Genomic DNA, 22,039 nt, shown 5'->3' with positions numbered 1-22,039 from the left:
CTCTTGGGGTAGCGTCTGTTGCATCAACAGAAATGCAAATGAGGATCACTGTGCTTTTCTTAGAGGTTATGTTTCTACGTTTTTAAATGATTATGTAAAAAAAAAAATGGTAATAGCAGGCAGCTTTCTGGTCTCTTACTTTGTGACAAGATGCTAAGCTTTCTCTTCTTCTTCCCTCTCCCAGATACCTACTGGAGCAGGATTTCCCAGGCATGAGGATTGGTCCGGAGCCCACCACTGACTCCTTCATCGCTGTGATGTATGGAGAGACTGAGGGCAGCACCCCAGGGAATGCTTTAGTCGTGGACCCCAAAAAGCCATTTAGAAAGCTCAGTCGCTTTGGAAACGCTTTCCTGAATCGGTAAGGACCAACAAGCTGCCATCTTCGGTCAGGCTGTTTAAACATTTTCTTTGAATTATTGCCACTTACATATAAAGATTCAAAAACAGAAGAACAGAGACTGTCTGCTCTAGAAGTCATAGAAAATATGTTTATCTGTAATCCCAGCACTTTGGGAGGCCGAGGTGAAAGGATTGTTCAAAGCCAGGAGTTTGAGACCAGCTTGGACAACAAAATGTGACCCTGTTTGCAAAAATTTTAAAGAGTTAAAAAATAAAAAGGCTATACAGTATAAGGAAAAAATTTCTAAGGATTTGAACTGCACAGAAATGGATTAGGCTGCCTTGTGAGGCAGTGAGCTCCCTGTCACCGGCAGTGTTAAGCACTGGCGAGACGGACACTTCTCAGGCATGGTGCGCTGGGCTTCTGCAGTCAGAGAGCTTAGCCCAGCTCTCTGGGACCCCTAAGGTTCACCTGACACTTGGGTTTTATCTGCTGACTCCAGGACAGGTCCCCCCACCTCCCTGGCTGACCCTTTTGCTTCTCACTCCCAGCTTTGAGCTGTTTCCTTATTTATCAGAGCAGGGCCAGGGAAACAGAGTGAAAAACATGAAAAGCTGTTTCTTACGTGGTCTTTTTTTTTTTTTTTTTGGAGATGGAGTCCCACTCCGTCTTCCATGCTGGAGTGCAGTGGCATGATCTCGGCTCACTGCAACCTCCACCTCCTGGGTTCAAGCAATTCTCCTGCCTCAGCCTCCCAAGTAGCTGGGATTACAGGCGCCCACCGCCACACCCAGCTAATTTTCATATTTTTAGTAGAGATGGGGTTTCACCATGTTGGCCAGGCTGGTCTCAAATTCCTGACCTCAGGTGATCCACCCACCTTGGCTTCCCAAAGTGCTGGGATTACAGGTGTGAGCTACTGCACCCAGCCTACGTGGTCATTATTTTATAGATGTAAAGTTGTGGGATCGCTGAGGTTCTGCCTTACTTGGAGATGTGTTTTATTTGTACTCCTCCCATAACCTTTCATTAGAGTTCCCAGTGGAACTGAGGGCTGCTGGGGGTAGGGAGGACAGGCCGGCTGGTGCCCCTGGCTGCAGCTCTGCCATTTCCCACTGGATCTGCCTTCCTTCCTCCCTCCTGCACCTCCTATTTGCTACCCCTAGCCTTTGTGTAATGCTTTTCTCTTTTTTCCTATCATCCCCCTCCCACCTCTCTATTTCCCTCTTTCCTGGGTCTAGCTTTCGTGTGACTGATCTGGGGGAGTGGGTTGTAGGAGGCACAGAGCTACGGAGGGTCATCCAAGCCTCTTTAGGGAGAGGAAGTAGGATTAGAGCTGACAGACCACATTTCCTTTTTAGAAGTTTTTAAAAATAGGAACGGATCCTCCCAGCTGGCTGCTGTCCTCCCAAAAGCTGAAGCACCTCATCTCGCAGCTCCAGGGACACCATTCACGTGGCCTGAGGAATGAATGATGTGCTGGATGCTGTACACTGGCTTGGCCGAGGGCCACCCAGGCCCCTCTGCAGGTGCCTTCTGTGGAAGTTGGAACTCTCCGGGAGCTGAACTCTCCTTCAGGGGCTTTTTGATGCTCCTTTTGCAAATCAAAGAAAGTATCCAGGAAACTTGGCAATGGGATGAACAGAAATGTGCAGGTGATGTGGAAGGAGTCCCAGAGAAGTTCCATCTTATTACTGATGGTGATAGGAACACTGTCCGGGTGATTTTTTCCAATCCGCAGGGCTGACTTCTCTAGGAGTTTACTCTTCGACTCCAGAGCTGCCTTGGTTGGCGCCAGAGTGTCTCACTGTGGGAGAGGAGGTTGAGCCCTGGGCAGGAGAACCCCAGAGGGTCAACTCTCCAGATCTCTCAGGACAGCGTGGCCCAGGGTGGAGGGGAAGTAGACCAGAAGGGGAGGCCCCAGAAAGTTCAAGGCACAGGATCTGTCTCTGTGGAAGGCTTACCTGGGGTCCTCTGGTGTCATTGCCACTGCCCTTTGTCTGAGGCTCTTTTTGCCCAACAAAGACTTAATGAAATAAGCTGCCACTTTTTTCAGATTCCCACTTTGTGAAGTCCATATTCACAAGGGAGAAACCAGGAAGAGTGGGTATTGGCTTGTTTCATTTTGGCAAATGATTTACTTTCCTAACAAAAAAAATTTTTGAGTACAGAAAAGAAGTGTTCAGGAATGATTTTGAATGGCAAAGCTCATGTCTCAGAATTTAAAACTTGCTGAAAATAATCCATGTCTTATAATAAAAGCAAGTGTCAATTGAATTCAGAATAACACATAGAAAAATAATAGCAAATAATTATATGGCATTTGTGTGTCAGGTTCTGTTCTAGACTTGTATATTAGCTTTAAATCCTCACAGAACCCCTGTGACATGGTGCTACTGTTATCCTCAATGTAGGGGGAAGAATCAAGGCATAAAGAGGTTACTTTAATTTCCAGGAGGTCACTTCACCAGTAAGATCAGTGCTGGGATTGAAACCCAGGCCAGCCGATGAATAGTACGATGTTTGGACTGGGAATCACTGCCCAGTGCCCCCTATTTAACTCGTAAGGCTGTCCCTAATATAGCCCTCCGGTAATGATGATGAAGATGGCATTGATTATGTCCCCAGTCATCACTTACATAATTTCATGTACATTATTCTTTTGGGGTTGATAACAGACAATACTGTGGCCAGTCTACAAATGAGAAAGCAGAAAGCAAAGACATGACTTGCTCAGGGAGAGGCCATCAGGGAGAGACAGAGAGGGGATGGGAATCTAGGTTCCCCTTCTTCCCTGTCCTCCACCCCACACCTCTGCTCAGCACCAGCCAAGAGGAGTTTCTGTCCTTCTACCAAGTGTATGTCAAGCTCACATGTAAGGGACATGACTCATGTAAACTCAGCTACCTGAGAGTAAACAGCCTGATTAAGTAGTATCCACAGGACAGCGCCACACAGCAGTTATTTAAGAAAGAGTCAGTTAGTTAGGGCGTTCAAATGTGCTTACATAATTATAGCTTCCCTCTGGGAACAGCACAGGGTTAGCACTAGAGGCAAACCTCTTTTCACATAGCATACTTCCCTGGGAACTAGGTCAAAATGTAACACCAAGTAAAGAAAATTGCTTGTTTTCTGTGGAGAACTTTCTCCCCCAGGCAGCCACACCAGAATCTCCCTGCAACAGGTGACAGGTCGTCATTACCTGGCCTTCTCCTTAAGGAGTGCTGGCTTGGGCATCTGCCCCCAGCGGCGTCTTTAAAAGAGTTAAATACCAGGTGATACCTGGAGGGGGACAACACCCTCCACCATTAAGCAAAGCAGCAGAGGCTGAGTCTCAGCCTCCCAGGCTGGCATCTAAGGACTGACAAGGGGTTCTATGGTGCATTCCTGAGAAATGAATATAAATTCCTAAAAAGGTATATAATAGAGAAATTCCATACTTGAACAATAAAAGGAGTTTGGTGTAGAACACAAAGAGTTCTACGGAAATGGCTGCAGGGGGACATTCTGAAACTCTGGCAGACTGCTGCGCTCAGGACGAATTCCTCAGCGGCTGTCTGGGAGCTGCTCTGGGGAGGTGCTTGTTGACGTTGCAGAGGTTGCTATCAGGAGGCAGTTGCCCCCCACAGAGGAGGAGACAGCCAGGGGCACCCAGAGCATTGGATCCTCGGAGATGCCAGGGTGCTCGGGTCAGTTCAGGAAGTGCCAGGCAGTCACTGGGATCTGACATTTCCCCCTGCAGTCTGCTTTTGAATTAAGATGTTATGTTATTTCTCAGTCTCCTTTTCTAAAAAATGGTCATGTATATATTTTCAAATTCAGCTAGCTACAGACATTTTTAGTCTGGGATCTAGTATTGTTTTAAATTGTTGTCTTCCGCAGAAGAAATTCTTAATCTCATGTACTTCGTCATTGCCTCTGTTTCTTTCTGTGAAAAAGTCACGTTTTCTGTGAAAAATAACTTGAAACTTCCTTTTGAGCTGAAGGAGTGTGAACAGCCCTTCCAGGTCTCAGTCATTTTATCCGGGCCTGATGATGGTGATGATAACCACTGTCTGGTGTTTGAATGGTGATTCCCCCATCATGAAACACATAGATGTCTTCCTGGGCTTGTACTCCATTTGTTACTTCTGTGTTTGTAATTCAGCGAGGCTTACTCAGTTTACTTTTGAGTTTTGATTTTTTTTTTTTTTTTTTGAGACAGAATTTCACTCTTGTCGCCCAGACTGGAGTGCAGTGGCGCAATCTTGGCTCACTGCAACCTCCGCCTCCTGGGTTGAAGTGATTCTCCTGCCTCAGCCTCCCAAGTAGCTGGGATTACAGGTGTCCACCACCACGAGTGGCTACCTTTTGTATTTTTGTAGAGATGGGGTTTCGCCATATTGGCAAGGCTGGTCTTGAATTCCTGACCTCAGGTGATCCACCTGCCTCGGCCTCCCAAAGTGCTGGGATTACAGGTATCAGCCACCGTGCCTGGCTGAATTTATACATACGCGCGCGTGCGCGCGTGTACGCACACACACACACACACACACACACACACATACACACAGGGTCTCACTCTGTTGCCCAGGCTGGAGTGCAGAGGCACGATAACAGCTCACTGCAGCCCCGACTTCTGCTCCAGCGATCCTCCCACCTCAGCCTCCCGATTGCTGGGACTACAGGTGTGTGCCACCATGCCCAGCTAAGTTTTGTATTTTTTGTAGAGACAAGGTTTTTCCATATTGGCCAGGCTGGTCTTGAATCCTGAGCCCAAGCAATCTACCCACCTTGGCCTCCCAGATGCTGGGATTACAGGCATGAGACACTGTGCCCAGCCAAGTTTTGAATATTCCATAGTCACTATGTACCACTGAGAATTTTTAAAAACTGCCTTACTAAAGTTCACAGCATCGGTCCAAGCACGTGCTGCTTCCCCCAGCCAATTTAGCTGCAGAAATTAAGGATAACAGGCTCTTGCCAAGAATCACTCTTGATTCACCAGCAAAATAGTTTTTTTTTTTAATCTGAGGGAATAACTGGGTTGTCTTGTGCATGTGTGTTGTGGTTCATTTATCTATGATAAACTTGCTGAAGCTTTCTCCATTATTTTTTAACCTCAAGATTTGTTGGCCAGCCATGGTGGCTCATGCCTATAATCCCAGCACTTTGGGAGGCCGAGGCAGGCCGATCGCTTGAGCCCAGGAGTTGTGAGACCCACCTGGGCAACACAGTGAGAGACCTTGTCTCTGAAAAAAATTAAAAAAAAAAAAAAAGGTTGTGGTAGTTCCCTGGGTGGTTGTTCCCTGGTCACTAAACCATTGTTCTTTTTTTTTTGAGACAGAGCCTTGCTCTGTCACCTATGCTGGAGTGCAGTGTCGCGATCTTGGCTCATTGCAACCTCTGCCTCCCAGGTTCAAGCAATTCTCTGCCTCAGTCTCCCAAGTAGCTGTGATTACAGGTGCCCACCACCACACCCAGCTAATTTTTGTATTTTTAACAGAGACAGGGTTTCACCATGTTGGCCAGGCTGATTTGAACTCCTGACCTCGTGATCCACCTGCCTTGGCCTCCCAAAGTGCTGGGATTACAGCATGAGCCACTGCACCTAGCCTAAACCATTGTTCTTGACTGGCAGCTGCCTGTACATTTCTGGTCCTGACATTCCAGAAATGCCTTTCTCCCTGGGCTCAGGCAGACCTTCCTGGCTGGGTCATTGCATTGGGCTTTCCCCTGTGGCAGTCAGGAGGGGATTTATAAAAGCACATATTTAGGTTGAACCATATGAAATTGGCAGTCTTAAACCATCTTTAACCTTTAAAAATGGTAATTAGTTTCAATCTAATAGGGGCTTTAGCCAGGGGCTTTGCTATGATCTGGATGTGAAATTCAGTTCCTGATTCCTCCTAGGCACTGGAAGATAAGATCAGCCATTTGTGGTAGGACCATATAATAAGAATTATTACAGTTCAGTTGTCAAAGTCTTTTTGTGGGTTGTGTCCTAGTTACCGTGCAAATTTAGGAAGTTGTATTATCTCTCTGGTTTTACCTTCATCAATAAAGTGGGCTGGGGTGAAAGGAAGTACTTTGAAACCATTCTGTACTCTCTCCCTTGTAAGCTTAGGTTTATTTGAACCTAATGGCAAACCTGGAAGTCCACAGGACTGGTAGAGTTCCTCAGAGAGCTTTAGAGACCTCTGCAGGGTCGAGGTCTCAGAATGAGTGAGTAAGGGAGACATCTAGAGCCCAAATCTCCTACCTCCTGTTCCCCACCCTGACACTCCACACCACTAGGTAGAGAGCAAGCCACACAAGGAAGCCCCTTTAGGGATGAGTTCCAGGGCTGTGGCACGTCACCCCTTTGTTGTAGGATGTTGCCCTGTGTGTGATACGCCACACGGCAGTGGTTCCAGTGTGTGCTGTGGTAATAGTAATGGTAGCCGTGGTAATCGTAGCCCAGGAGTGAAGAACCTGGGCTCTGCAGTCAGCACTGCCAAGTTCATGTCCCGGCTCCATCACTTCTCAGCAAGTTATGGCGTGTGTCTTCTCTGTGCCCAGTCTCCTCCTCTAAATGCGGAGGCTCACAGCCCTACCTGTAAGGCTGCAGTAAGGCTGGAGTTAATGTGCATGGAAAGTACTTCAAACTGTGCCTGACACCCAGTAAGAGGTCAGGAAATGTTTGTGCTATTTTATTATTATTATAATGACTACAGATATTACTGTTTTGTTGAGGAATCAAAATCAGTATTAAGGTACTGCCTAGTTCTTCTAAAAGTCTAGTTTTTAAAATGCTGATCATTTAATTGGAATGTTAGTGTTTGGGGGAAATTTAAAGTAATCTCCTTGCCCCCCCCTTCTGTAGATATGTATGTATTTAACTGAGATAGGGTCTCGCTCTGTTGCACAGGCTGGAGTGCACTGGCACCGTCAAAGCTCACTGCAGCTCCAACCTCCTGGGCTCAAGCCGTCCTCCCACCTCAGCCTCCTGAGTACCTGGGACTACAGGCGCATGCCACTATGCCTGGCTAATTTTATTTTTTGTAGACACAAAGTCTCATTAGGTTGCCCAGGCTGGTCTTGGACTCCTGGGTTCAAAAGATCCTCCCCGCTCAGCCTCCCAAAGTGCTGGGATTACAGGTGAGAGTCACCATGCCTGGCTGTACTCTCTCTTTTTACTGTGTGGCAGGACTCCTAGCAGCTTGCCTGAGACCTCATAACCCGGACCATTACTTTATTCCCCCTCTCTGCTACCCCTGGCCCTTCCTTAGATGTGGAGAGAATGTGGAGTTGGGGGGGCCAGCCTAGGATCTTGGGTTGCTCCCTCTTCTTCTCTTACTTCAGAAGACAACATTTATCAGGTTGTCCTCAGGTGAAGGCCACTCACAAAAGCCATGTGAGGCTCCTGGATTGAACCAGCACGTGTCTGCATATTTTACATGAAATGTAGAAGGCAAGGCACAGATCCTCCTTGTGTTAATCTCCCCAGGAAGGAGTAGGAAATCCACCTGGGGACAGCAAATCTGTGCTGGGAAACATTTCAGTAAGTCAGGCCGGCCAGGGCTGTCTTACTGGGTGTCAGGCACTGTTCGAAGCACTTTCCGTGCACATTGACTCCAGGCTCACTGCAACCTTACAGGTAGAGCTGTGAGCCTCTGCTTATACAGGAGGAGACTGGGCGCCGAGGAGTCACATGACATGCGTGGCCAAGTCCCACGGCTGTGAATTGATGGGAGAGGGACATGAACTTGGCAGTGCTGACTGCAGAGCCCAGGTTCTTCACTCCTGGGCTACGACTGCCACTGCCCTGCTTTTATACACACAACAAGTACGTTTGCCGCGCACCTCCCTTTCTTAGAGCAGAAGCGTGAGGCACGATTGCTAGAACAGCATTAGGATTTTTTCTGATCCCAGCATAACTTCGTAGGAACACATTCGTATGGAGTTGTCACCTCGCAGCATGAGCGTGGCACCGCAGGGTCTCAATGCTCCTTTCTGTTCTCTTGCCTGCCCCTCACCCCTGGACACTGTCTTTCAGGGAGCAGAGTCCAGTTGTGCACATAAAACCCCAGCCGCCCACTCTTGGGGTGGCCCAGCCAAAGCTCTCCCTCCCCACGCCGTCCCCTCCTCCTCCTCGTCCTTTCTTTTTCAGCCCTCCTGGGCTCCTCGCTTTGCCCCCGTGTATGCCGTGTGGTGACGTCAGTGCATCTCACGGTGGCTTGCTCTGTGGCTCCCATGCCTGGCCTCTGCTGTCATGTCAGGAGGCCTGTGGAAAGGCTGTTGCCTTACACACAGGGAGTGAACAGTGTGCACATTTTGAATCCCTCTGTTAGCCTCACCTGAGAATCTAGGGGGTGGCTGTTTTGGAAAAATGGATATTGAGTGTGAGCTTGTGATTTGGGGAAAAGATCAGCCTCTCCACGGGAATGGTTTGCAGAAAATTGTTTCACGTAGGTATGATGAGTTCAGCTCTGCCAGATGTCTCGGGCCATGCGATGGAAAGGATGGGACGGCACTGAGAGACAATCATTCCTGACGAGAAACGAGGTGCGCCACGGATGCGCTCAGAGCCCTGTTCCTACCCCAGTTCTGGAGAATTGAATAATGGCATGGTGGGGTTTTTTCTGTGAACTTACAAAGAATGCTTGGTGCGCCTCGTGTGCTTTATTCACACAAATCTCTCCCCGTGTCTGGAGACAGGTAGAACTGGGGGGGCTTCTTTTCCACTAACTTGACCGTTTACTTTTAATGTTATGAGGTTTTTAACTTTGTGGGTTAAGTTCCACCCCACTGACATCAGAAATAGTAGGCTGCGGTCTGCAGCCCGCACGCGTTAGCAGCACGGCCTCAGAATGTCGTAACCGCCTTGTGCTTCAACTTTTCCGTCTGCAAAAGGATCTCAATATCTTTTCCCAAATCTTCCTGGGCCGATGTGAAAATGTAGGAAAGACTGTGTGAAAATCGTGTTCTGAGCCCCTTCAGAGAAAGTGATTTTGAAATGTCAGTATTGGCCGCTCTTACCCAGGGCTGTGCTGTCCACATGTGCGCTGCGGAGGCTGGCCAGGCCTCCCTGTCCTGCATTCCCAGCATTTTTACTTTATGAGTAATCCCCGCCACTTCCCCACCGCACGGAAGAATTGAGGTTTTAGCTTTCTGCCCACACAGACGCAGATGTCAGCCATCCATAGTAGAGGAAAAGCAGAGGCATTCTACACTTTCTGCCTTAAACACACACGGTGCCTCACAAAGGTCCAGCCCAGGCCCTGGTGCCCAGGGTGGAAGTAACAAAGCACTTCCTACCATCACTTGTGGAGTTATTCAGTCTGAAAGCTAAAAGGACATCGCCAGACCCTGTCGGGAAGCCACCATTTTCACGTGAGGAACCTGAGACCCAGAGCAGGGAGGCCTTTACCCAGAGTCCCATAGCAGATTATCAGGAAACAATGGGCAGAACTTGAACCCAGGTCTGCTTATCCACAGGCTAGATTTTTCCTCCCCACTCTGCTTCTGTGGGGTAGATGCAAGGGCAGTGACTACAGGGAGAAGGGACGAGGATCAGGAGGAGGAGATGGTATCAGGCAAGTGAGAAACAAGAGAGGCCTAAAGATGCTCAGCCAGGGCCTCCCCTAACCTGGTCCCCTCACCTACTCTCCAGCTCCCCTAGACTCCTAAGCACCTGGAGGATATTGGGTGTCACAGGTGCCTGCCCCTCCCTGGCCCTAAAGCCATAGGGGACACCGGCTGGAGGCTAAGTCCCTGGGGCATCAGATGGGGAAACAGGCCCCAGTCCCTCCAGCTTTCATGCTAGGGAATAAGCAGGGAGCTTGGGGCTCTCCAGCCCAGTGGGGCAGTGCACCCTGAAGAAGGCATGGGATTCCCAGGGGGAGAAGCCTAGGATGCTTGGGCAGGGACCAGCATGGAGCAAGGAGAGGTGAGGCCCATGGCTTTGGAGCCAGGCTGACCTGGGTTTAAGGCACTGCTCTGAGTGACCCTGAGCATTACTTAACCTCTCTTAGGTTAAGGATAATTCCTTCATCTCATGAGGTCAATATGAGGATCAAATGAGAGAATATTTGTAAGATTCCTACATGGTCAATAAATGTTAGCTAAAATGAAAATGAACAGAAAGGCATCAGGTGGCAGGTGGCAGCAGGTGCCTGTGCACCTCCCATACCTGTCCCATGGGCCAGCGTCCCGTTCTCTGTGGCAGGATGGAGGTGCTGTCAATCTCCTCCAAGCTCCTACTTCACAAATGACTTCATTAGCCATCCTCAGTTTCTGTCAGTCTCCTTCAGACCCCCACTTTACAGATGTCAGTAAGCCCAGAGAGGCCAAGGAGCCCCATGGTTGGAGCACTCTGCGATGTCCAGTTTTTGACCCCTCCTTTGATCCGTCTCTTCCAGATTCATGTGCTCACAGCTGCCCAATCAGGTCCTGAAGAGCATCAGCATCATCGACAGCCCCGGCATCCTTTCTGGGGAGAAGCAGCGCATTAGCCGAGGTCAGTGCCTGTCCCCGCCCCTCCCCACCAAGTGCTGGCTGAGGCCCTCTCTGCTGTGAGCAGAGGATTTCTGTCCCTATGGTATTCTGTCTGTCCTCCAGCACAGCTGTTGGGCAGCTGAAGGGACCCCAAATGTCAACCAGGAGTTCATAGCATCAAAGACTGCCCCCTCCAGGGGCTTGTATTCTGTGAGAAAGACATTTGTCGAGTTACACATGAGTAAATGAAGATGAGGAGTGGGGTAAACACTAGGAGGTATCAGGGTGTGAAGGGACCTGCCTTGGCCTTGGGTTGTTGGGAGAGACTCCTGGAGGAAACAGCATTGGATGTAGGATCTGAAGGAGGAGTAGGAATTACCTCAGGGAAGCTCTGGGGCGGGGAGAGACTGTGAAGCGTTCAGAGGGGATCTGTGAAGACTAGAAAATGCTTGTGCAGAAGAGGACATCTGAGCTTCTCCAGCCTTCACAAGACAAGGCTGAGGCAACAGCTGCTTCTAGGCCTGTGCTTTGTAGTCAAAACAGATGGGTCTGCTGAGCACGGTGGCTCACGCCTGTAATCCCAGCACTTTGGGAGGCTGAGGCAGTGGATCAGCTGAGGTCAGGAGTTCAAGACCAGCCTGGCCAACATGGTGGAACCCCCATCTCTACTAAAAATACAAAAATTAGCTGGGCATGGTGGCATGCACCTGTAGTCCAAGCTACTTGGGAGGCTGAGGCACGTGAACCCAGGAGGCAAAGGTTGTGGAGAGCTGCGATCACACCACTGCACTCCAGCCTGGGCGAAAGAGAGAAACTCTGTCTTAAAAAAAACAAACAAACAAACAATAAAAAACCGGTGGGCCTGGTCTCTCCCTCTATCCTGGAGGAAGAGGGCATCGGGGCAGACCAGAGGACAGAGTTGACTTATGGAGAAGAAATGCCTGATCGGGAGGGTCAGGATGGGTTCCTCCCATCACAGGTCCGGAGGCAGCTCAAGTCATTCCCTCACCCTGGCCCTTGAAACAAAGGCGGGTTGCTGGGAGGGAGGAGATGGAGCAGGTGCATCGCTGCCATCACTTCTGGCTGAGAACTCCTCACAACCGCTTGAACAGCAAGTCGGTAGCACCGTGCTGAGAAGTCCGGGCATGCCAAGGTTGAACAGAAGCCTGTGTGGGGTCACAGTCGCAGGTTACAACCAGGCAGTGAACACCCCACAGCTCACAAAGCAGAAGTGCAGTTACATAGGCCAGCGAGGGTCCCGTGACAGGGGTCAAGAAAGGGATTCCGAGGCCAGTAAGCCCTCCTTTCTCCTGGCATTTTGGGAATGCCATCTCTGCTGCTCCGTGGCCCGCAGAGAGCTCAGGGCTTCGCTGAGCCAAGGCCTCGCAGGGTTCACCTGTTGTGCCTTCACTGTTTCAGTCAGGGACTTGCCAGGTATGGAGCGCCATTAAGGCCACCCTTCCCCTTCCCGGGCCTCCAAGAACCTTGCAATTATTTTTTAAAAAAAAAGCACAACAGGTTAATGCTATTCTTCTCTCATAAATATCTTGTTTGCTTTATTTTCTATTAGAAAAGTATAGATGTTTGTTGCAAAGGATTCAGTCAATGAATAAGAATGTAAAAAAGAACTCACTGTCACAGATAACAATTATTAATGGTTTTCTCTCACTTCTTAGAGACTTTTTCCTATGCATATGCAAACACATTTCTAATAGAAATGGGATTACCATGCACATTTTCTACAACTTGATTTTTCCTCATAACAGTCTATCTTGGACATCATTCCATGCCAGAATATTCAGATTATTTCATTTGTTTTAATAGCTACTTGGGTTCCATTAAAGGGACATAATATAGTTCATTTTGCAGATTTGTGGGCATCATGATTGTTGGTACTTTTTTATGCTTAGTGCTGTATACGGTCATCTTTTTTTTTTTTTTTTTTTTTTTTTTTTGAGATGGAGTCTCGCTCTGTCACCCAGGCTGGAGTGCAGTGGCCGGATCTCAGCTCACTGCAAGCTCTGCCTCCCGGGTTCATGCCGTTCTTCTGCCTCAGCCTCCCGAGTAGCTGGGACTACAGGCGCCCGCCACCTCGCCCGGCTAGTTTTTTGTATTTTTTAGTAGAGACGGGGTTTCACCGTGTTAGCCAGGATGGTCTCCATCTCCTGACCTTGTGATCCGCCCGTCTCAGCCTCCCAAAGTGCTGGGATTACAGGCTTGAGCCACTGCGCCCGGCCCATCTTTTTATGTGTATCTCTATACCTCAGTACCAATCAAATTTTTTTTAAGAGTCAGTTTAGGACCATTAACTTAGCCCCAGAAAGGTTGCTCTGCAGATAGTATGTTTTGTTTTAGCAGGAAAATAAAGCAGGCTCATGTTCCACAGCTATTCCGAGCTGCCCATGTTTCATTACTTCTCCATTTCTGACTGAATATGCTGGAGAAATATGTGGTCCTGGTAACTGTTTCTTTTTACCTCTAAATTTTAAGGCCTCCAGGTTTTGACTGCCACCATATGCATTTGTCTTCATTGGTAGGCCTTTAGCCAACTCTGTTCACCCGTGTCTTGTAGCATCTCTCCTTTGCTTAGTAATCGTGTCTTTCAAACTGTAGCTCCCTTACAGTGGTGTTGACACACGGATTAATGCTTCCAAAATGCTTTGAAGATCAGCTCTTTGTATCACTTTATAATATGATCTGACTCATATCCTGGTCTGACTTACTGTGGCATGTACTTACTCACATCCTATGCACAGAAATAGCATATATGTTCCAGCCAGTCGGCGGTCCCTGCCCACTGATGGACACAGCAACAGGTGGGGAAGGAACCCAGAGCCACAAGCGATGACAGCACGACAGGCCACAGCCATGGTTCCCAAGCCCGGTGCCACACAGTGTTAGGGGCACAGTTGGTGGTGGAAGTCACTCCGCTGACATTTTCAACACATTTACCCAAATAATACGTAATGTCGTAAAGCAGCTTCAGCTCAAATGATCGCAAACAGTGCCGCATTCTCACATATGCTCACACCTACACCCAGCTTCATAAGACCAGCTTCTTAAGACCACAGCCCCACCTTTGCCAGGAATTAACGTCAACATGGGATAATAGACTGGGTACAAATTGTGACCCCACAAGATGTTTAAAGCATCCCCCACTGACTTCACTGGCGGATCTTTGCCTCCTTTATGGGCCTCGTGCCTGGGAAGGAGGAAAGGTGGCCGCTGGTGTGCTGCCCTCCAGTGCTCCGCCTTTCCCCTTTGTGCAGTTGATGATTAACCCTCAAAAGCTGAGTAACTGGCTGGGCACAGTGGCTCACGCCTGTAATCCCAGCACTTTGGTAGGCCAAGGCAAGAGGATCACTTAATTTCAGGAGTTCGAGACCAGCTTGGCCACCATAGTGTGACCTCATCTTTATTTATTAAAAAAAAAAAAAAAAAAAACATAGCGTTCCAGGGGAGTAAATGTCATCTAAGTCTCCTGTTTAGGAGCCGTATAAATGAAACCCATGAGGGCAATTGATTTTGGAACAATTTTTAGTATACTATTCCATATGGAAACTCCTTACCCCTCAAATGTTCCTTAGTTCAATTACGGTTAGCAGAAAATCTTTTTTTTTTTTTTTTTGAGACGGAGTCTTGATCTGTCACCCAACCTGGAATGCAATGGCATGATATCGGCTCACTGCAGCCTCCACCTCCCAGGTTCAAGCGATTCTTCTGCCTCAGCCTCCTGAATAGCTGGGACTACAGGTGCCCGACACCACACCCAGCTAATTTTTGTATTTTTAGAAGTGACGGGGTTTCACGATGTTGTCCAGGTTGGTCTCAAACTCCTGACCTCAGGTGATCCGCCCACCTCGGCCTCCCAAAGTGCTGGGATTACAGGCGTGAGCCACCGCGCCTGGCCATTAGCAGAAAATCGTTAAGGACAACAGACTAGGTTAGTTTAGTTACTAACCTGTAGTTTTCCTGACTGACGTGAAGTGTTGAATTCCCATCAAGCAAGGATAAAAATGTTCTGATACATTTATTATAATAATATTCTGATCAAGTAATAACTTCCCAAAAGTCCTACAAACTTTTCTTGATTTCTTTTCATGTATTTTAGTAACCAATGAAAGAATGTTTGGATTTCTGTGGTTTTCTAAATTGCTTTCTTGAAGTGTGTAGGTAAATCTGAGTTGGTTCACTCTTCAGAACATCCTTTGCCCTTGACCATAGCAGCCAGGTGTTTGACTCTGCGATGAGAAGAAAGAACACCTTTATCCACACACATAGCATTTTCCTTCCCACTTGACCTCTTATCATGCTGGCCCCTGAAATACTGTTTCCTAGAATACTATTGAGTCCATGCTGAACCTAAACATAATGTAGGATTTATTTCTAAAGTTAGCATGAACACAAGTGTGTTCCCAGCTGCTTGGGACAAGCCTCTGGATTCTGACTCCAATCGTAACATCCTTTGAAAAATTATAATGTAGCAACTGGTATGCTTGTCCATCTATTTAGCACATGGCATTTTCAAGGTGCTGTTTTAGCCACAAATTATTCCTATGGTTTCTTGAGAATATGAGGTTTTGTGTAGCCTTCAATAGACTGGATTTTGATAATAAAAATAGTGCAGCTTTTCCCTTTTAAAAATTTAAATAACTCTAGAAGGAAAAAACTCTATCTAAATTTTGTAACAGATCGACTTACTATCTCAGGAACAACAGCTGTCAAATGAAAATTCAAGAGTGTCTTTTCCTGATGTTTAAGCCCTTGCCTCTTAATCCCAGCCTATTCATTATAAACCAATGAATAGAACTGAGAAGACAATGAAAAATAAAAGGATAGAAAACGCCCTGCTAGTAAAAGTTGGAGACAGTAATAGTGCATGAAACCGGGAGGATCTAACTGCACTTCAGATGGCATGACAGGCAATAACAGAAGCTTCAGAATCACTGATTACCATTTTAACATTTATATACAGACATCTTTAAGTCCCCCAGGCAATGTTAAGGAAAGTCCTCAAGCATCAAAAAGGTGCCTGAGTAGTGATACAAACAGGAACAGGCTGTTTCAAGGGTCTGCTGACACAGCTGAGGGGCTCAAACGCACTACAGGTTGAAGATCTTTAAACTGAAAACTGAAAATCCAAAATGCTCCAAAATCCAAAACTTTTTGACATGATGCCACCAGTGGAAAATTCTACATCTGACCTCCTATGACGGGGCACAATCGAAACTTTGTTTCATGCACAAAATTATTTTAAATGTTCTATAAAATTACCTTTAGGCCATCTGTAGATGGTGTCTATGAAGCATAAATGAATTTTGTGTTTAGACTTGGGTCCCGTTCCCAAGCTCTTTCATTATATATATGCAGGTATTCCCAAATCAGAAAATCTGAAACCCAAAGCACTTCCGGTCCCAACCTTTTTGGATAAGGTTTCCTCAACCCATATCTCAGAAGACTCGACAGAGCTGGGAAACGGGGCCTGGACATCCAAGCTGTGACTAAGAGGGGTGCAGAAAAAAATGAAAAAGGCACCAACAGACCACAATGAGGGAAGTACAAACGCATCTACTTTTGAACTTTGAAGACAAAAACCGGATTTTGAAGCTTGCCCAGGAAAGGAGAGAGAACAGTTACAGATGTCCAGATAAGAATGACTTCCCCCTCGGGCTTTGGTAACAAGAAGGATTTGAGAGGAAAACACACAAATATGCAAAAAAGGAATGACAGGCAATAACAGAAGCTTTTTTCCTAAAAGACCAGGAACCCTCAGTTCCCTGCCTTTGGTCTATGTGTCTGTCCTTCTGAAGGGCTGTTGTTGATGAGAGCCTGGCTGGAGAGATGGGCAAGCTCACTGGCCAGCCAAGGCAGGGTGCTGTGGGCTGGTGTGCAGATAAAGTGAGACAAAGACATGACACTCTTACCACAGCCTCTGCCTGGCACAGAGTCAAGGGAGAGATAACTGTGGCTGCCCTTCCTGTCGATATCTCTTCTAGACAGCAGAAAGAGTGTGTGAAAGAACAGAGAGAGATGTGTGAGCTCAGAGCTCAGGGCCCTTGGAGGAAAGGGAGCTGTGCATGTGGCTGGAACATGGGTCCATGGCAGGTGGGTGCACATGGCAGTAGACTCGAATTTGTCCTGAAGGCCACATGGAATACTGAGGGGTAGGAGGTATGGGAGGATGTGGTAGAGAATTCTGTAGAATAGAACATGCAGCCACAGGCGCGATCATGTAGCCATTTTTGTATTTAGAGTTTGCATTCAGTGACCTGACTGTGAGCTTTGTCTGGATTTGGCAGTGACAGAAAAGTGTCCATCCCTGGAGGCGGGGGCCCAGCCCTGATGATTTGTTGGCAGATCCTGTTTTCCAGCCAGGGCTAAGGCCAGTCTGAGGTTGGGTTGTGAGGTCCTGGACATCACTAGCCACTTGGGCCTCTAGCAGGAAATCCTGATTTCTTTTTGTTTCGGGGAAGTTTTGACAAACGCATCCAGACTCCTTTTCCGCTGGTGCCACGGGAAATTCCACACCACAAGTGTTGCTGCTTCCGGCCCTGATGTGAGCATATCACCACCGTGACTCACAACAGCATTCGCCAGCCCTGGCAGCTATTTTGAGTTTTTGTTAATATGTCAGATGCATTATTGATTGTGAGAAATGACTGTTTTTATCTAAACTTGAAACCTAGACTTTTACATGAAAAAAAAGTTTTATTTGATGGGGAGAAGGACACTTCACTTACTTTGCATATGGAGCATTTCATTTTTATGTTTATGATATAAAACATTTCATGGGATATCTCAGACACTGGGATACAGAGATTAATCAGAGAAAAACATTTGCTCCTTACTCTTTTGAGTAATAATAATAATAGCTAATACTCTCATAGTGCATTGTTAAGTGCTTTCCACATATTATTAACTCATTTGCTCCTCACAAAAACTCTGTGAGGTAGGAGCAGTTATCCCATTTTATAGAAGAGAAGACTGAGGCACAGAGAGCTTAAGTAATTTGCTGACAATCATGTAGCAAGTATGGCAGCTTGTCTTAAAAGATGCTGCCTCCTCCCACCACCACACCGAGACCTGTGCCTCCCAGCGTTCGTGCCTTGGGAGTTTTCTCTCCGTGAGTCTGGATTGACCTTCTCACTCACTTTTGGTTAGTAGAATTCTGCAGAAGTGATACTTCATGATTTCCTAAGTCTAGGTCATAAGAAGCCCTGCAGGTTCCACCTAAATCTGTTCAAGTGTTCATTCTGTGGGAAGCCAACTGCCATCTAAAAAGTCCAACAGTAGTTGTCATGCTGTGACTGAGGCCGCCATACTGTGAAGGAAGCCCAAGCTAGCCACAGGGAGAGGCCAAGAGGCCCAGGCAGCCTCCTTGCCTAGTCCAGCTGAGCAGTGAGTGAAGGGGCCATCACAGAACCAGCTCAATTGGGCTGTCAGGTGACTCCAGCCCCAACTGCCATCTGACTGTCATCTTCTGACAGACCCCAAACGAAAACCCAACTGAGCTCAGTCAACCCACAGAACCACCAGAGAAAATAGAAGTTATTGTTTGAGCCACTACATTTTAAGGTGGCTGATGACCAAAATAGCCAAAAGTGGTTGAATGGGATTTAAACCAGGCAGTCTGGTTCCAGAGTGCGTGCTGTTAACCACGAGAGACGTGGATGCAAACCAGGGCAAAATGCAGCTGCCAGTCACACACTTGGAGAAGGCAGCAAACCCCATGAGAAAATGTAATTGATGCTTTCCCCCAACAACATCAAATCTTCTATTTTTTTCCTTTAGCAATTTTTGGTGATAATTTTGCTTGGAAAAGAGTACACACTACCTTGCATTCTCACTCATAGGACAGTGGAAAGGCGAAAGAGGTTTTCTTATGTCGAATGTCTGCTGTGCACCCCACTCTGCTAGTGCCCCCTGGTCAATTTCTTAAGCACCTACTATGTGTCAGGTACCAGGTGCCTTAGGTTTCACAGCAACAGTGAGACCTCATGGCTGCCTTCATGAAGCATGCACTGGGGAAGATAGAGGAGCCAAAACACACAACAAATGCACCTGAAACAAAGACATGTCCCACAGCAAGGGGTGGGCAGTCAGGGAGGGCTCTCTGAGGAGGCGGCATTTAGGCTGGACGTAAAGAATGGAGGGTTTGCCTGGCAGAGAGTTGGGGGAAGAGCTCTGCAGCAGGAGGAGCTGCATTGGCAAAGGCAGAGGGTAGGTGAGACCTGGCAGGTTCGGGGAAGGCGGAGGCTAGGGAGCAGCCAGGAAGTGGCGGGTGATGAGATCAGGAAGCCCCCCCGCCACTGCTATGAGCTGTAGGCCCTGGGGAAGTGCATAGATTTTTCTCTGAGAGTACCAGGAAGCCACTGAAGGATTGTCTCTTTCAACCTTCTATTGATTACCTAGAATTATTAGGAATGTCCAGGTCTTCCTGTACTGGGCAGGAACAGCCCTGGGCCTGCCACTGAGTTCTCTGGGCACGTTTGGTTGTTGGTTTTTCTCTTCCCTTGGGCCATGCGATTGCTGTCATTTCCTTCTGTGTTATACGTGTGGCATACGTGTTCTAGGCCAGCCTGTCCCTGCTGCTCCCTTCTGCACTGGAGTCCACACGGCTGCAAATGATGCTCGGGAGACTAGCGCGGCGAGCCCCAGGGTCCACAGACGGTTATCACCTGGGGAGCTGTTAAAATACTGCTTCAACCAGGCAGAAGGGCTCTCACCTGTAATCCTAGAACTTGAGGCCGAGGTGAGAGGATCGCTTGAGGGCAGGAGTTCCAGACCATCCTGGGCAACACAGAGAGACCCAGTCTCTACAAAAAATAAAATAAATTAGTTGGGTGTGGTGGTGTGTTCCTGTAGTCCTGTCTCCTTGGGAGGCTGAGTCAAGAGGATCCCTTGAGCCCAGTAGTTTGAGGTTGCAGTGAGCTATAATTGTGCCACTGTACTCCAGCCTGGGTAACAGAGCAAGACACCATTTATTAAAAAAAAAAAAAAAAAAAAAAAAAAACCTGCTTCCTGGTACACGGTTCAGGGACATATGGGCAGGGTCCAGAGGGTTCTGATACGAGGGGGGCCCATTTTGAGGAATCTGGGTTAGGGCTGAGCCACCACTCCTGAGCCTGAGCCTGTCCCATCTGCATACCCTGCCATCCCCAAAACAAATGAAAGAAGGGGCTGGCAAACTTGGAGAACCTACCGAAACCGACCTGGGCTTTGTCCTGCATCTCCGTGTGCCCCAGTGTAAAGGCTGCCCTCTCAGAGAACAGAGGGGAGGACTTGAATGAGAGAGACGATGGGGTGGGGCAGGCTCTGTGACTAACCAGCCTCCTCCCAGGGCAGGGCTTTGGAAGGAAGCAGAGGTGGCTGCCCTGCAGGAGTCACCAAGTGACCCAGTCGGCCTCATGAGCGTCTGACAGGGAGGACATGAGGCCTGATGCTGGGTTCTCTGCCTGTGCCTCACTGCTTGCAGGAGCACCCCCGCCTAGCCCACTTCGGAAGCTAGGATTTTTAGAAACCGCTAATGAAAATAAAGAAGGAATTTTTTTTAAGTTTTCAGGTACACTTTGAAACATTTAATAACCTTCCCTGGTGTTATGGGGACATTCCTGTTACACAGCCTCAATCCCTGTTGCTAGAGGTGGTAAAGCCCCTCTCCCTCCTAATCACTGGGCACCAGTGGAGAACCCCCAGCCTAGAAGGTGGGAGGGAAGGATTATAAATGCAGGATTCTAGGTGGAAGAGAGGTAGTAGGCAGTCCATGCCGAGAAACACTGGCCAGTCACGTTTCTCCCCGTCCCCGGCCCTTTCTCTCACCAGCTAGGCGACCTGGGCGAGTTACTTCCTCTCTTGGAGCTTCATTTTCCCCTGCTCTAAAACAGGGGAAAGTACTTTCTCTCAGACAGTGGAATCTTACAAGGATCTGAATGATCTGTGTTCATACCTAAGCGCTCCATAGATATCAGCCGTTCCTGTTATCTGTGATGCACAGAGTGGGAGGGAAACAGCAAAAGGCCCTCCCCAGGATACACATGGGGCTTGAATTCAGGTTTCATGTACCTGTGCCCGGCAGGCATCTCGACCATCCAAACAAGCTGGTGGATGTGGAAATGCTGAAAATAACAAGGCTTTCAGGGAGCGTCTGTGTTTTCCTTAGAAAGACAGAGGGAGGTGGGGAGATGCAGGCACACTCCTGTGGGCCCTGGAGGAGGCTGACCTGAGCTTGAATCCCAGCATGGGGCCCTGTGAGCCTCTTTCCGCTTTTATAAAGTAAGGGAATTTTCCTTCCCAGGGTTGTTTTGAAGATACCATGTGTAAACCATTTAACATGGATCATGGTGATAGGGGCAGTCATGATTCATGTTACAGAACTGGGGTGGTCCCAGAATAGACAGACCCAGCTTAGAGGGCCCGCTCGGCCAAGCACTCAGCATTTCCCAGGGGAGGGCAGAGGATGGCTGAGTCCTGGGACTCGGACAAGGGCCTTACTCTTCAGGAGATCAAAAGCAGGGACCGTGAGGGTACGTGAAGTATTTGGGCCTGACCGTAGAGCTATGGAAAGCCACGAGAATGCAGGCAAGGACTGGAGCTGGGAAACCTGCTGAAGAGAATGACCTGGGAGTGGTGTTCTGTGGCTGAGGGGCCCGGCTTCTGTCACTCCTCCAATTCTTTTTGCCATAATCCTCTTTCTTGTATCTAGGGATATTTCTCACATGTGCCCTGATGCAGTTTCCTCAAGAAACCTCCATTCACCTGTAATCTTAGTCTCTTTCTCAAAATCACCTCCAGTTGGAGTCCAAATTGAGATGCAAAACACAGATCAGACCATTTATGCAGTGTTTCGCCTTTCTGAAGCACCCTGCAGTGGGTAAGTGCGTGTGTGCTTGGGACAAAAGGCTACAAAAAGATAGTGAAGATTGTCCCACCCATGTCCCCTAGTTCCTCTCCCAGAGCAGACCCTGTCTGCAGACCCTGGGGCTCCTCCCAGCTCACTCACCCACTCCCATGGAGCCCTGGCAGGATTCACTCCACTGCCCTGTGTCGTGGTTTTCCCACTTGTAGTAACTCTTGGAGCTTGTCCCTGTCTGTACTTTGGAGCTGCCTCCCACAGTCCATCATATAGATGGACCAGAATTAATAGGTGGCATCCTTTTGGTGGGTGACATTCAGGCTCTTCCTAATCTTTTGCTGTTACAAACAGTGCCACAGTGGATGTAGACAGGTTAGCATGTATAT

At 48.1% G+C, this 22,039-nt stretch overlaps 1 protein-coding gene across 1 annotated transcript in view; it reads left to right on the top strand.

The window, feature by feature from the left end:
- Positions 1-181: 181 nt before the first annotated feature.
- The window catches only part of EHD4 (EH-domain containing 4), a 55,126-nt gene continuing 33,268 nt past the window's right edge, over positions 182-22,039 (top strand). The window contains exons 1-2 of the mRNA XM_011961054.1: positions 182-361; positions 10,726-10,823. Of these exons, the coding sequence (XP_011816444.1) occupies positions 213-361; positions 10,726-10,823 (247 nt within the window). The 5' untranslated portion in view covers positions 182-212. The remainder of the gene's footprint in view (positions 362-10,725; positions 10,824-22,039) is intronic.

Source organism: Colobus angolensis, unplaced genomic scaffold, assembly GCF_000951035.1.
Source record: "Colobus angolensis palliatus isolate OR3802 unplaced genomic scaffold, Cang.pa_1.0 Scaffold533, whole genome shotgun sequence".
NCBI classification, from domain to species: Eukaryota; Metazoa; Chordata; class Mammalia; order Primates; family Cercopithecidae; genus Colobus; species Colobus angolensis.
This window is presented reverse-complemented; position numbering and strand designations above follow the sequence as displayed.